At 52.0% G+C, this 12,973-nt stretch overlaps 1 protein-coding gene across 3 annotated transcripts in view; it reads left to right on the top strand.

Annotated features, from left to right (window-relative positions):
• PTP4A3 (protein tyrosine phosphatase 4A3) overlaps nucleotides 1-4,692 on the top strand; it is a 41,700-nt gene extending 37,008 nt beyond the window's left edge. For all 3 annotated transcript variants that reach the window (XM_063174871.1, XM_063174876.1, XM_063174862.1), the window contains exon 6: nucleotides 73-4,692. In XM_063174871.1, the coding sequence (XP_063030941.1) occupies nucleotides 73-190 (118 nt within the window). In that variant the 3' untranslated portion in view covers nucleotides 191-4,692. The remainder of the gene's footprint in view (nucleotides 1-72) is intronic.
• Nucleotides 4,693-12,973: the final 8,281 nt, after the last annotated feature.

Genomic DNA, 12,973 nt, shown 5'->3' with positions numbered 1-12,973 from the left:
CAAGAGTGGTTTGGGGTGGGAGGGATCTCATGCCACACCTCTGACTGTTCTGGCATTTCTCTGTCCCCCCAGGAAGCGCAGAGGAGCCATCAACAGCAAGCAGCTGACGTACTTGGAAAAATACCGACCAAAGCAGAGACTCCGATTTAAGGACCCTCATAACCACAAGAACAAATGCTGCATCATGTAACCTCAATGACCTCTTGCCAAAATCCGTGCACAGACCCCCAGGCACTCGCACACATCCCACCCCTCACCTCCTGGCCCAGCCCTGCACTCCCCAATGCTGCCCCTCTGCCAGGGCTGGGCTGGGGACATGGAGCATCTCCAGTGTGTTCCAGCACTCACAGCACACTCGTCTTGCTGGATCCCAAAAACGTCTGCTCTCTCCAGCTGCAGCCCCAAGGAGGGAAGGCAGCACTGCCCTTAGACTCTTGGTGTTGGCAGACAATGAGCTCATGTGACTGTTCTTCATCACCATCCTCCTCCTCCTCCCTTTCCCCTCCCATTGCACTCAGAGGGGTGGGCAAAGAGTGCTTGGTTTGGGGTGGTGCAGGCAGGGCTCTGCCAGCTGAGAAGGGATGGGGTGCAGAAGGGCCAGAGCACCCCCAGAAAAGCCTTTCCCCACCTCTTCCCCATCAATAAGGGCTGCAGCAGCAGGGATGGAGGTGGGGATAGCACAGTGGCCTCGGGGGGGAAGGTGGTGATAGCAGGGAGAGGTGACAGGGGCTCTTAGCTCAGTAACCCTTGTGACCAGGGGAAGGGCTGAGCTAAGACCCCCCCAGCACCATTCCCTTTCTCCTGGCCCCTCTATCAGCTCACCACCTCCCTGTTGCCTCAGTGCCAGCCAGGATGCTGCAGATGGGGCTCACTGGGGACTCGCTCCACTGAAGGCAGAACTGCTGAGAACCTCGGGGACCACAGCAGGGCTTTGAGGCACTCAGCTTTGCTGGGGTGCTGGATCAGCACTGGGTCCCCCAAAGTGTGGGGTGCTCTTATTTACAGCTTCCAAATTCAGTGCCCAGGGTGGTGGGTTCTCTGCTGTCCTGTCCCCACCCCTGAGCTGTGGCACAAACCCCAATTCTGGCTGCAGTGCCCTGGGGACACAGTGTGCCTCTCAAGGCACATCCGCGTCCTCCACCACCACTGCATTTGCTGGCCAAGGGGCTGGGCTGCAGCTCTCCATGGGGATTTGGGGCGTTCCTGGCAAGAGCACATCACCTAATTTTGCACCTGCCTTTTCCATATCTGTACTGAGTCACCTGGCACACACCCAGCTGGGGTGGGCTCAGAGCTGCCCTGAGCTGGGACATGAAACATCTCTCAACTTTCTGCCTTTGAACGCTTGCAGCAGCTGGAGCAGTGGGCACCTAGGGGGTGTGGGGGTGGGTTTTTTTCTTTTAATGAGGATAACAAGAAATTTGCTAATTAAAGGAAAAAAAAAAACCTTTAAAAAATACCCTGTTTGTCTTCCGCACATCCTCTGGCCATTCTTTCTCCTGTCACTGCCCAGTAGAGCCCAGGAGGTGACCCATGGTCCCCCAGCACTGTGTCACAGCTGGCTGCCATCCACTGCCACCAGGACATCCATGTGGCCCAGGGGATGCTCCAGGTGTCCTTTGGGCTGCTCACACCTCAGCTGCAGAGGATCACAGTTGTTGGGACAAGGAGGGCTGATCTTCCTTCCACCTCTTGGGGTTTTAGGCTGAGCAGCTTGAGATGCCCTCAGTGTCCTGTTGACCCTGAGTTGGGTCTCTCCAAAGGTTTGTGTGCCTTCCAAAATGTAGATATCCAGAGACATTCACTTCAGAGTGTTCATCTCTTGGGACAGGTGGTGAGGAAGGCTGGTTAGACACCTTCAGTACCTGCAGGAGGCTGAGGCCTGCTTTGTACCACCACATGGGTGAGCAGCTGAGGTGTTTGGAGCTGTTTCCAGCACCACTTCACCTGTCCTGACAGGGGCCAGCCCCACTGCAGGGCAGGGAATGTCATCCTTTGGGATAAATTGTGCTGAGAGAGCTGGGGACCCTCCACATGTGGCCCTGGAGTTGTCACACCACACACCTTGGGCCTGTCCAGCATTTTGGGTCAACCCTCAATGCCTTGAGGTTGTCCTGCTCTATCCCAGGCTGTTGGTTCCCAAGACTCGTGGAGAAGGCTGAAGGGTCTCTGTTGGTTGGGAATAGTGGATTGGGCTGATAAAAAGGCCTGACTGTATTAGAGCACCCTGCTGGGTGGGTCACCATCCCCTTCTGCTTGGGTCTGTCCTGCTGCTGCTAAAAGAGGTGCTGCTCCTTCCCCAGGGACATCGGAGGTGGCTTGGCATTGTGGTGGTGACAGCCCCAGACCCTGCTAGCCAGGAAACCTCCCAGTCCCATGCCCTTCCTTGTGGGGACTGTTGCTTTATGGGCCTGGAGACGTTTCTGCCCTGGCAAGATGAGTTTTCCTCACTCATGCTCATGGCAGCATCACCTGGAACGTTGCCCAGGGCAGGAGGTCCTGGGATTCAGCCACGATGCCTTTGAGCTGGACTCAGGCTGGGGACAGAGGGATTTGAATTCAGCCTCCTTTGGCCACTCTTGAGCAAGACTTCACTTAGGTCTCAGCCTGGGTGGAACATGAAGGGGACAGGCTTTGCTTTATGTAGCATCAACCCAATCACCTTAAAATTAGGGAGCTTCTGGTATAAAAGCAGTCATTGATCTGGCCATGTGGCCAAATCCTGAGGGCATCTGGCTGGCAGAGTGACATCTTGATCCTCCTCAGTTTATGATTCACTGAAAAAAAACCAAACCCCCAACAAACCAAATCATGCTGATTTAATTGTCCTAGATATTTTTCCTTTCTTTTTTTTCCATGGATATCTCCCCCTTAACCCTAAAATGTGCTGCTTCCATGGAAAGGATACCTTGGCAGCCCAAGAGCTGCTGTTTTGCATGAAGGGCTGAATTCAAAGTTTCTCTGGGCTGGACTGCCAAATATTTGGGATTTTTTTTTTTTTTTTTAATATGGACTTGGGCTCCTTCCTCTGAGGTACCAGCTCCTCAAAGTTTCAGCCTAGAGAAGGTTACAGAATCAACAGGCTGGGGAAATTGAGAGGTCTTCCAAGGGGGATTTGGGTTAGAAATCTCAAAAAGAGCTCAAAAGTCTTAAGACAGTTTGGTAATGGGGATGGTTGAAACTCAGTAGACAACATCAGACAAGGGCTCATGGTTTGGGCTGGTGTTGGGTTCTCTCCTTGTACACTAATCCTCATTTCACCTCAAATACCAAGATGCTGAAAGGACACCCTTAAAAATCTGATGTATTTGCCAACGCTGTCACTGCTCCGGTTGTTTCCGTCGAGTCCTGGCAGATGTCACAGGGAGCAGACACCCCCATGGCTTTGGCTACAAACCAGCCACCTCATCCTGCCCTTTTCTCCACAAGCAAAGGCTCAAACTGGGTTTTAATCATTTCTCACCCCTATCCACCCCCTCACCTTCCATGGGAAGCCACCACAATTTGCAGGGATAAGGCTCCAAATTGGTGCAAGAACTTTGGAGACCCAAGGGATGGCAAAGCAGAGGTGCCCCAACCATCCAACCAAGAGCCTGCAGCCTTTACCCAGGAGTCAGTCATGGCTGAGCCTCGTGTGAGGGAATAAATCTGAGCAGGAATGGTAGCTGTGTCCTCTCACCAGTGGCACACAGCACACATATGCCCTCAAATATCCCTTCTGTTGTTTGTTTTCCAGTCAGATGGAGCACGTGGAGGGGGTGGGATGGTGGGAAGGAAGGAAATGTGGCCATCACCAATGTCCAGCTCTTAATTTCAGAAAGTTCTGGTGACACACTTGTAAAGACTGCATTTGCAAATTGATGGGTCTTGCAGTAAGGCTGACACTGGTGCTTGGGCTGGGAGCTTCAGAGGTTTATGTGGAACAGATTTCCCGAGAAAGCAGAGTCTGGCTCTACCCACAATAGAACGAGTTGTTTCCTTTTTTATTTTTTTTCATTGGGTTTGTTTGGTTTTTATTAGTCCCAGTGGGAAAGCTCACAGGGAGATTCGTGACTTCCATGCAGTTTCCAAGGTCTTGGATCTGTTTTGCTGCCAGCACGCTGGGTAGGTGCAGCTTGGCGGGTGGCTTTGGATGGGATTCTGTCTGGTGGGAGACAAATGTGGCTGGTTCTTGGCACAGAGGGGAGGCCTGGGCCGGGCTCTCGCAGACATTCCCGGGGAGGGGGCGTTCCACTGCTTCCCTTCAGACTCTGATCTCCCAATGAACTCTCCACTTCCCTGCTGTTCCTTTCTGTGCAACAAAGAACTGCATATTTTCCTTTTTAACCCCCTGGGCAACCATAGCAGTGTGTAGATTAAGCCCAGATGATTTTTTTTTTTTGTTGGGTTTTTTGGTTTTGTTTTTTTGGTTGTTTTTTTTTTTTTTTTGGTCTGAGCCATAGCTAAATTATTGTACCCAATGCTTTTTGTATCAGATGGCATCACTTTGAATATGCAGATGAGGTATAGGATCTTGACACTTTATAACCTTTTTAAAAAGAAACTTGTCTGTTTACTTAACGTCTTGTGTAAAAAGGAAAAAAAAATGTATGCCTTCGGTAATCACTTTTTTTTTGTTGTTTTTTTGAGTTTTATGAAATTACAGTGGTTACACTCCAGCAGCGAAATAAAAAGCGTTCACTGTTTTGTACATCCCTGTGTGCCTGGTGCTGCTAATGGGAATTATCAGGATGTGGGAGGCTAAGGCAGAGCTGAACTCTGGCCAAGGGTGGAAGTGTTTGGGGGAGTTTGTTCTGGCTGGAGAAGAGAGGGCTTCAGGATGGCCTTAGAGAACCTTCAGTGCTACAGGAGAACTGGAGAGAGAATTTGCAAGGGCTTGGGGTGACAGGACACCAGGGAATGGCTTCAGGCTGACAGGGAGTGGGTTTAGAAAAAGAAATTCTTGCCTGTGAGGGTGGTGAGGTCCTGGCACAGGCTGCCCAGAGATGTGGCTGCCCCATCCCTTTAAGGCCAGCTTGGATGGGGTTTGGAACAGCCTGATCTAGGGAAAGGTTTCCCTGGCCATGGTGGGGCAGTTGGAACTCTATGATCTTGAAGGCCCAACCCAAACCATTCCATGATTTTATATCCAGTAGAGTCTAACCTTGACTGGACACCCTGGAATACACCCAGAGGAGACACTACACACACCTCACCTGATTCCATTATATCAGTTAGGTTTTTAACTCTGCTCCCCATGACCAAGGAAGGCAAAGACCAGAGTCTCCATGGCAGCTGAGGAGTTGGAGCTTGCACAAACAGGATGGTAAAGCAGGGAAAGCTGACACAAAGTTGTGAGAGCTCCCAAGTAATTACATGGGGGTTGCATGGAAGAGTCGGGAGGAAACTCCCCTTGTGCTGCTCTAGATTCAGGAAGGATTTTAAGCCAGATGCCAGCTGGGAAGAGATAGAGGTGAAGCAGGGTGGCATGGCCAGAGCTGTCCTTGGATTCCCCCAGCGCTTCCCAAGTGCTTGGCACGGCAGATCCTTATCTCCTGCAGGCTTTGAACCGCAGCTGCAAGGGGCACTGCCTTCTCCTTGTGCAAGAAGCAACTGGGCCTTCAATCAGCCTAATTGCTGCCTCTCCTCTCAAGCAGGAGGGCCAGGGGGACTGCTGAACACGATGTGTGTGCTAGAGAAACACCCACCCATGCTCCTGCCTGTACATGCTGGTTCCTACCTGCTGCATTCCTCCCTGCTCTCCGTCACCCAGACACGTGCACCCCTCTGCAGGCCAGATCCCAACTCTCTGTGTCAGGCTGCTGCCACTCCATGCTCAAGTCCCTGCCCTCCCTATGAGGAGTACTATGAAATTCCATTAAACTGGGGGTTCTGGAAATGCTAAGTTGGCCTCTCACAGGGATCAGCCCAGAGAAGCTGTGGCTGCCCCATCCCTGGAAGTGTTCAAGGCCGGGTTGGATGGGGCTTGGAGCAGCCTGGTCTGGCGGAAGGTGTCCCTGCCCATGGTGGAGGCAGGGGTAGACCTGGATGATCTCTAAGATCCCTTCCAACTCAAACCATTCTATGATTCTCTGATCTCTTTCCAACTGGTGCCACGGTCCACAGTGCCTTAAACAATTCTCAGCAGAGAATGCTGGTACCTGCAAGGTCCATCACAGGCAGTATTGCAGTGCTTTCAGTCTGGCCAACAACAAAATCAGTGAAATCTCCCCTACACACACTTCAAGGTGGATGTCCACAGCTTGGGTTCCTCCCTGACTCCCTTTCCAGTCATCAGAAGTCGAGGGACAGCACCATAGATTCAGGGGGGACTCATCTGAGACTGTCATGGAAGAGCTCCACCACCACAGAGGGACCCCCAGAACTCTCAGCTCACTCAGACACATCCTGGAGACCCCAAAGCCTTGGGAGATGAGCCATGGCTCACAGCTCTCTCTGTCCATGTTCCTACCCCACCTCAGCAAACCTGGTCTACAGAGCAAGGGGGCAAAGGTTGCAGGGTCTTCAGTAAATCCAGACCAGCCACAGACCGGCCTCATAAAACTAGATTAAAAATGTTTTCTGAGGGCTGCCTTGGTACATTCTGAACCAGGATGAAACCTTCCTTTGATTATTTTGGACTGCTGCTGGCTGCCATGGCCAACACTGGCTCTTCCCAGGCACAGCAGAGCTCTCAGCACAGATCCCACCAACCTGCCTGGGATCAGCCCTTTCACAACACCTTCACCGGAGGACATCCTGCTGCCTGAAAGGGTCTCCCCACTTCCCTCTGTGCCCAGGGAGTCTTGAACCATCATCTGTGCAGGGGAAAAGGTCTCGCCTGCCCTCAGGACCTGGCAGACCCCAGGTCTGGGCACACAGAGCTGGAAGGTGGGAGGTGCTGCCCTGCTTGCACTGCAGTATCTGGAAACTCCCATGCTGGTAGGGATGAAAATGTAGGGCAACTCTTGGGTTGGAAAGAAAATTAAAATGTTTGCAACAAATATAGCTGAAAAGTCAAGTGGGGAATTAGGCAGTGCTTGGCACAGGTACAGGAACACGGATCACCAGGGGTGGGTTCTGCCCTGGGAGCTTTCCCTGGGAAACAGAACAAGGAGGGGAAGGAAAAACTCTTTGCCCAGGCTCCCAGAACAACCCCCATGGTCCAGAAAGGGAATCCTGCAAATCCCACCACAGCAAGGAGCTGTGCTGCCCTGTCTGAGCCACTCGCCGGGCAGCACCTCGGGGCAGAATTTGCTTTAACCATGGGAGAGAAAGAACATTTGAGTGGCAGGAGAAGAGACTTGCAGGGAGCTCAGAAAGGGCTGAGTCACTCGCTGTCGGCGTCAGCAGCTGAGGGGAAAAGCGTGACTGCCAAAGAGCCACCTGGAGCTTAGTCAGCTCATCCTTTAAAAAATAATTTAAAAAAAAAAAGGAAAAATCTCAACTGCCAGCCTCTCCCTCATCCCACCGGAGAGCTGAATGTGCCGCACGCAGCCGGGGAGCTCCGTGCAGAAGCGGCGGCTGTGAAAATGAAAATATGAAAATAAGAAAATATGAAAATATGAAAATGCCCTTCCCTGGCTGCAGGTGCTGGCTCCTGTTGCGACACCTCCCTTGGGGCTCACAGCAGAGCAGGGGAGGCAGCACCCACTGTGCTCTCCCACAGCACCAGGGCAGCCTCCAGGGACGTGCCACGGCCAAGCTGGGCTCGGTCCAAGCACCGGGGGCGGAGGAGATTAGAGACACCCAGCGCTGGCACAGCGAGGATGCAAGAGCTGCCTCCGCCTCGCAGAGATAACTGCGGCTGACTGACTCACCTGAGCCAGGGCATCTTGTCTGGATATCAGGTGGAGACAGGGAGCAGCAATGCATTTAAATGAGCTTTTGATCTTTAAAGCAAACAAGGCCGCCTTGTTTTGCAGTGCTCAGGCAGCCGGGCAAGGACGGCCGGGCTGGGTTTGGGGGGCCCAGTTCAGGGCACTCGCTTTTCATGGATGGGTGAAAGCACTCAAAACAAGGGCTGTGATAAAGGCCTTGTCATGAAAACTCACCTGGAGCTGCCAAAATGCTGTCTTGTGGCTGTGTCTGCGTTGTAAATCTGCCAGGTTGAGTGAGACAACACAGCTGGGTAAGGCAGAGAGGCTGTGACTGCCCCAGCTGCAGCCAAGGGACACACCTGGCAAGAGGAGTCTGCTCCTTCTCTTTGCAGCTTCTCAATTTGTTCTCTATTCTGGGAATATTTCAGGGTAAAGCTATAAGGAACTGGGCTGACCCCCATAACTGCCCTGCTTTGAGCAGGAGACCTCCTTCCAGCCTGAATCATTCTGTAGTCCTATGAAGATTCCAGAGAAGAAAAGGATATCTTATAGCTCATAGGGTGCAAAGTAGGTCACTGAAGGAGATTTTGGAGAGATATTCCCCTTGGGGCATGTGCCTTCTCCTGACAGTGCACCTGTCCCCTCCAGCTCCGTCTGTTATGGTTAAAATGTCCCTGGCTGCAGAGGGAATTATGTCCAGACTGCTTGCTCCCCCCACAGACAGCTCAGGATCCTCTCTAAGGTGTGATTGTACTCAGTTTCATAGAATCCTGGAATCACAGAATGATTTGAGTTACAAGGGGTCTCAAAGATCATCCAGTTCCACCCTCTGCCATGGGCATGGACATGTTCACTGTCCCAGGTTGCTCCAAGCCCAGTCCAACCTGGCCTTGAACACCTCCAGGGATGGGACATCCACAGTTTGTCAGAGGATTTAACCACCCACAGCTCCTCAGATGTGGATTCCAGACTCATCTAAAGCAGTTAAATCCCTTCCCTACTCAACCTATCTTCTGTTTTCTCTTGAGGGTGTTTCTATCACGAGATGCAGATTTACCACACAAAGCCCCGCAATGAGATGTCTCTGTCTCCATCAGCTGTGATCCATCATGTCCTGAAGAGGCTGAGCTGGGGCCCCTCACATTTGGATCCCTCAATCCACCACTGGGGTCCTTTCCAGCTGGATGGACAGAAATCTGCATGGAAATGCAGGTTCCAAAGTGTTACAAAGTGTGTCCTGTCCTGTCCAGGTGGTGGAGCTGAGAGAGGGTCTGGAGAACAAATCTGATGAGGAATGGCTGAGGGAGCTGAGGCCTGGAGGAAAGGAGGAGATTGGAGCCAGGTGGGGTTGTTTTATTCCCCCAAGTTACAAATGACAAGAGGAAATGGCCTCAAATTGTACCTGGAGAGGTTTTGATTGGATATCAGGAAAAAATTTCCTTCCAGAAAGGGTGATCAAGCACTGGAAGAGGCCAGCCAGGGAAGCTGAGGAGTCACCATCCCTGGAGGTATTTAAAAGCTATGTAGATGTGGCACTTGGGAGCAGAGTTTAGTGGTGAACATGGTGGTTCTGGGTTAATGGTTGGACTTGATGCCCTTAGAAGTCTTTTCCAACCTTGATGTTTCTATGATTCTGCGAAATAGTTTCATACCAAGAGCGATTGACAAGTCCCTGTGGGTGTTTGTCCATTTTCTACCCCATTTTTCTCCTCTGACAGCTTCTTCAGGAGTAATTTCACATTTATTTCCAGATCACTGGAGGAAAAGGCTGCACAGCTTTGGGCCAAGGATTTTCCACTGAAGAAACAGATCCAGGCCTTGTTGATAGCCCACTGACCACCATTTTTGATATCTGTCAGCCAGCCAACTCTTAGCTCATTTAACACGTGCTCTACTGATGTGTGGTGCTTTCCTCCCCACTGGAACACCATACTGTACAAATCTAATATTTCACAAGCATGTTGAGTAAACAGTTATGTTTGTGGGCCAACCTTATGTTCTAAAATAATGGCATCAAGCTGGTACAATAAGACCCTGCTCCAGAAAACCACACTATGGGCATTTTTTATATTTCTGCTATTTATGCTTTCATGAATCAGATTCTAGATCAGACTGGTTTTATTAACAATCACCCTGTTGTTATTACCAGCCTGACATCACCCCTAGACATGTCTGGCCCACAAAGGCAGTTTTGCTGCTCAGCAAGCTCAGCACCACCTTAGCACTGGTACCAGAGACCAGGAGAAGGTGTTGGCCCAGGCATCAAGGCCTTTGCATCTTCCAAGGATCTGAGCTCCAGGCTTGCTTGGGTTGAGCCTGAGGCAGCTGTTCTACACCCAAAAACCGGTTTCCTTGCTTTGTCCTCAAGTTTGTAGAAACTCAGATAGAAGACAGATATTATGGCAGCCTTTAAACTCATGAGGGTTCATTGTGTGTCTCTTTGCACAGTGGCCAAGGAGAGGAGATGGTTGTGGGGAGCCTGGCAGGATACACCAGGTGAGGCCTGAGCTCACATCCCTGAGCTGCAGGAGAGGCACAGCCACAGTGACCCTGCAAAACTCCCTGTGTGTGACAGCAGAGTGCTGTGGTACTCGACCCTCGGGCTGTGGGACAGCAGGGATCAGGCTGGGTGTGATTATAGGATCAGAGAATTATTCATCTTGGACAAAACCTCCAAGATCACTGACTCCAACCATTAACCCAGCCCCACTGTGTTCACCACTAAACCATGTCCCCAAGGGCCACATCGCAGTGTCTTTTGAACACTTCTAGGGATGGTGATTCAGTGGAGGGTGCAGCAGCAGCATCCCAAAAACATCAAATCCTACCCAAAATCAAAAGGTGAAGCAGCTAATCTGCTGAGACCATTGAAGCATACTCTCAAACCCTGCGTGACCATTTCCATACAGGCTCTCCTGTGGCCTCATCTCAAGGCTCTGCTTGGGGCTGTTTGCCCTCATTTTATTCCACATATGCAGCTTCCTCCATAGCACGTGCTTCAATTTCTGATCTTCTGGGTCCCCTGAAAACCTCTAAAACTTCAGCGTGAAAAAGAAGATACTTCAGATATCGAACCAAACCGAACCCTGGTGCAGAGTTTCACCTCTTCTCCCTGATCACACACCCAGCCCAGCCTCCTCCTCCTCCTCTCGCAGCTGGTGCTCCAGTAAAATCATTTGCACACTAAAAACCCAGCCAGACAAAGACCCAGCCGCCCACCCGTGCTCTGAGCCTGCCACCGGCGTAGAGAATCCCCGTCCTTAAGGACACAGCCTTGAACAAAAGCCAGGGAAATTGAAAAAAAAAAAAAATCAACAAAACAATCTTCTCTGCAGCCTGACCTTTTATTGTCTGAGCGGGGCTGCCAAACCAAACCCGCGCTGCGGGTCCTTCCCTGCATCCTGCCCGAGATTCCTCCCCTCCCTGCAGCCCTGGCGGTGTCACTGGGGCTTCCCACGAGTGAGGAAGACAATGGGGGGATCCTCGGGGTGGTGTGGGCGGCTTCCTCTTCCTTCACCCAAGGAGGGCCCGGGGGTGGACTCGGTGGAGGGTGGGATGCGCAGCTCCTGGCAGATGGAGCAGAGAGCGAAGGTGGAGAAGCATCCGCAGCCTTGCGGGGTTGGCAGAATGAGAAGGACCAGAGGGGACACGTCAGGTTTAAACAATCTTCTCCCCTCCAGGGCTCATACAAGACACTTCAGGAGGGGGAAAAAAAAAAAAAACCAGAAGAAAGAAAAGATAATCCCCCTGTGAATGCGTGGAGCCGGCTGCCAGAAGAAAAGCTTGGCTCAGGGCTGTGCTTGCCCCAGCAGAGCCTGTCTCGCTTTTGCTGCCCTTCACATTCCCCACCACCCCCCGGCTCAGCCCGAGAGCTCCTGAGGACACGAGCTGAGCTGGAGCATCTCTGCCAGGACGTGGCAAACCCTGCGAGCGGAGCCGGGGCTTGTCCGCATCACACAGCGCCGGCTGCCTCTCATTAGCGCTGGGTGATAAATCCAGGGGGGCGATGACAGCCCAGCAGGACGAATCCAAGCGTCCTTCCCTCCCCATTCTCCTCCTCCCATCACACATGGCCGGGCTTGCCTGGTCTCATCCTCCCCCATCGCCCCCGGATGGGGAATGCACCCTGAGGGATGGAGCATTTCCTTTGTGCCCTCCTGTCGGGAGGCAGAGCTGGTCCCGGCCTCCCTGTCCTGCTGAAGGTGAGAGGAGATGCCATGAGAGATGGCATGGTCTCTCTCTCCCCTGTGAGGCCATGGAGAGGTTCAGCCACACTGTCCAGCACAGAATTGCAGTGTCAGCAGGCCTGGAAAACCACTTTGGTTTGAGAGGCAGCTTGGGTGAAAAACCACCTGGTCTCATGGTTTACTCCGGTGTCACTGTCCCCTCCTGAAAAACAGGATGCAAAGAGATTTATGGAGGTCAGTCCTGCTGTGAACAGCCAAGAGAGGTGATCCCCAGCATCCAACCCCTCCACAAGCCTTGATCCAGCCTGGCATGGGAGACTGGGAAGGGCTTTAAAAGCCGGGGTGCCATGGATGGGATGCCTGCATGGAGGCTGGGTAGAGGCAGGTGGCAGAGAGGCCTCCATGGATCATTGAATCATAAAAGGGTTTGGGTGGGAAGGGACCTTAAAAGGTCATCTAGTCCAGACCCCACTGAACCAGGTTGATCAGAGCCCCACCCAACCTGGTCTTGAATGTTTCCAAGAATGGGGCATCCACAACTGTCTGAGCAACCTGTGCTGGTGTTTTACCACCCTCACTGTAACAAAACTTCTTTCTAATATCAAATCTAAATTGACATCTTTCAGTTTAAAGCCATTGCCCCTTGAACCATCACTACAGACCCTGCTACAAAGTCTGTTCTCATTTTTTTTATGTGCCCCTTTCAGGTACAGAAAAGGTCTTGCTGGAGCCTTCTCATCTCCAGCCTGAACAGCCCCAAATGTTCTGTGCTGTTACCAGAGCAGAGGTGCTCCAGCCCTCTGATCTTTTTCACAGCCCTCCTCTAGACCCACTTCAAGAGGTCCAAGTCTTTCTTGTACCTGGATGGATAACAGACATTGCCCTGACCCAGGTGCAGCACCAGCACTTGGCTTTGTTGAACCTCATGAGATTCCACGGCCAACTTCCCAAGCTTGTCCAGGTCCCTCTGGATGGCACCGTGTCCCT

This window comes from Melospiza melodia, chromosome 1 (assembly GCF_035770615.1).
Source record: "Melospiza melodia melodia isolate bMelMel2 chromosome 1, bMelMel2.pri, whole genome shotgun sequence".
NCBI lineage: Eukaryota > Metazoa > Chordata > Aves > Passeriformes > Passerellidae > Melospiza > Melospiza melodia.
The sequence above is the reverse complement of the archived record's forward strand: the minus strand, read 5'-3'. Positions and strand labels throughout refer to the sequence as shown.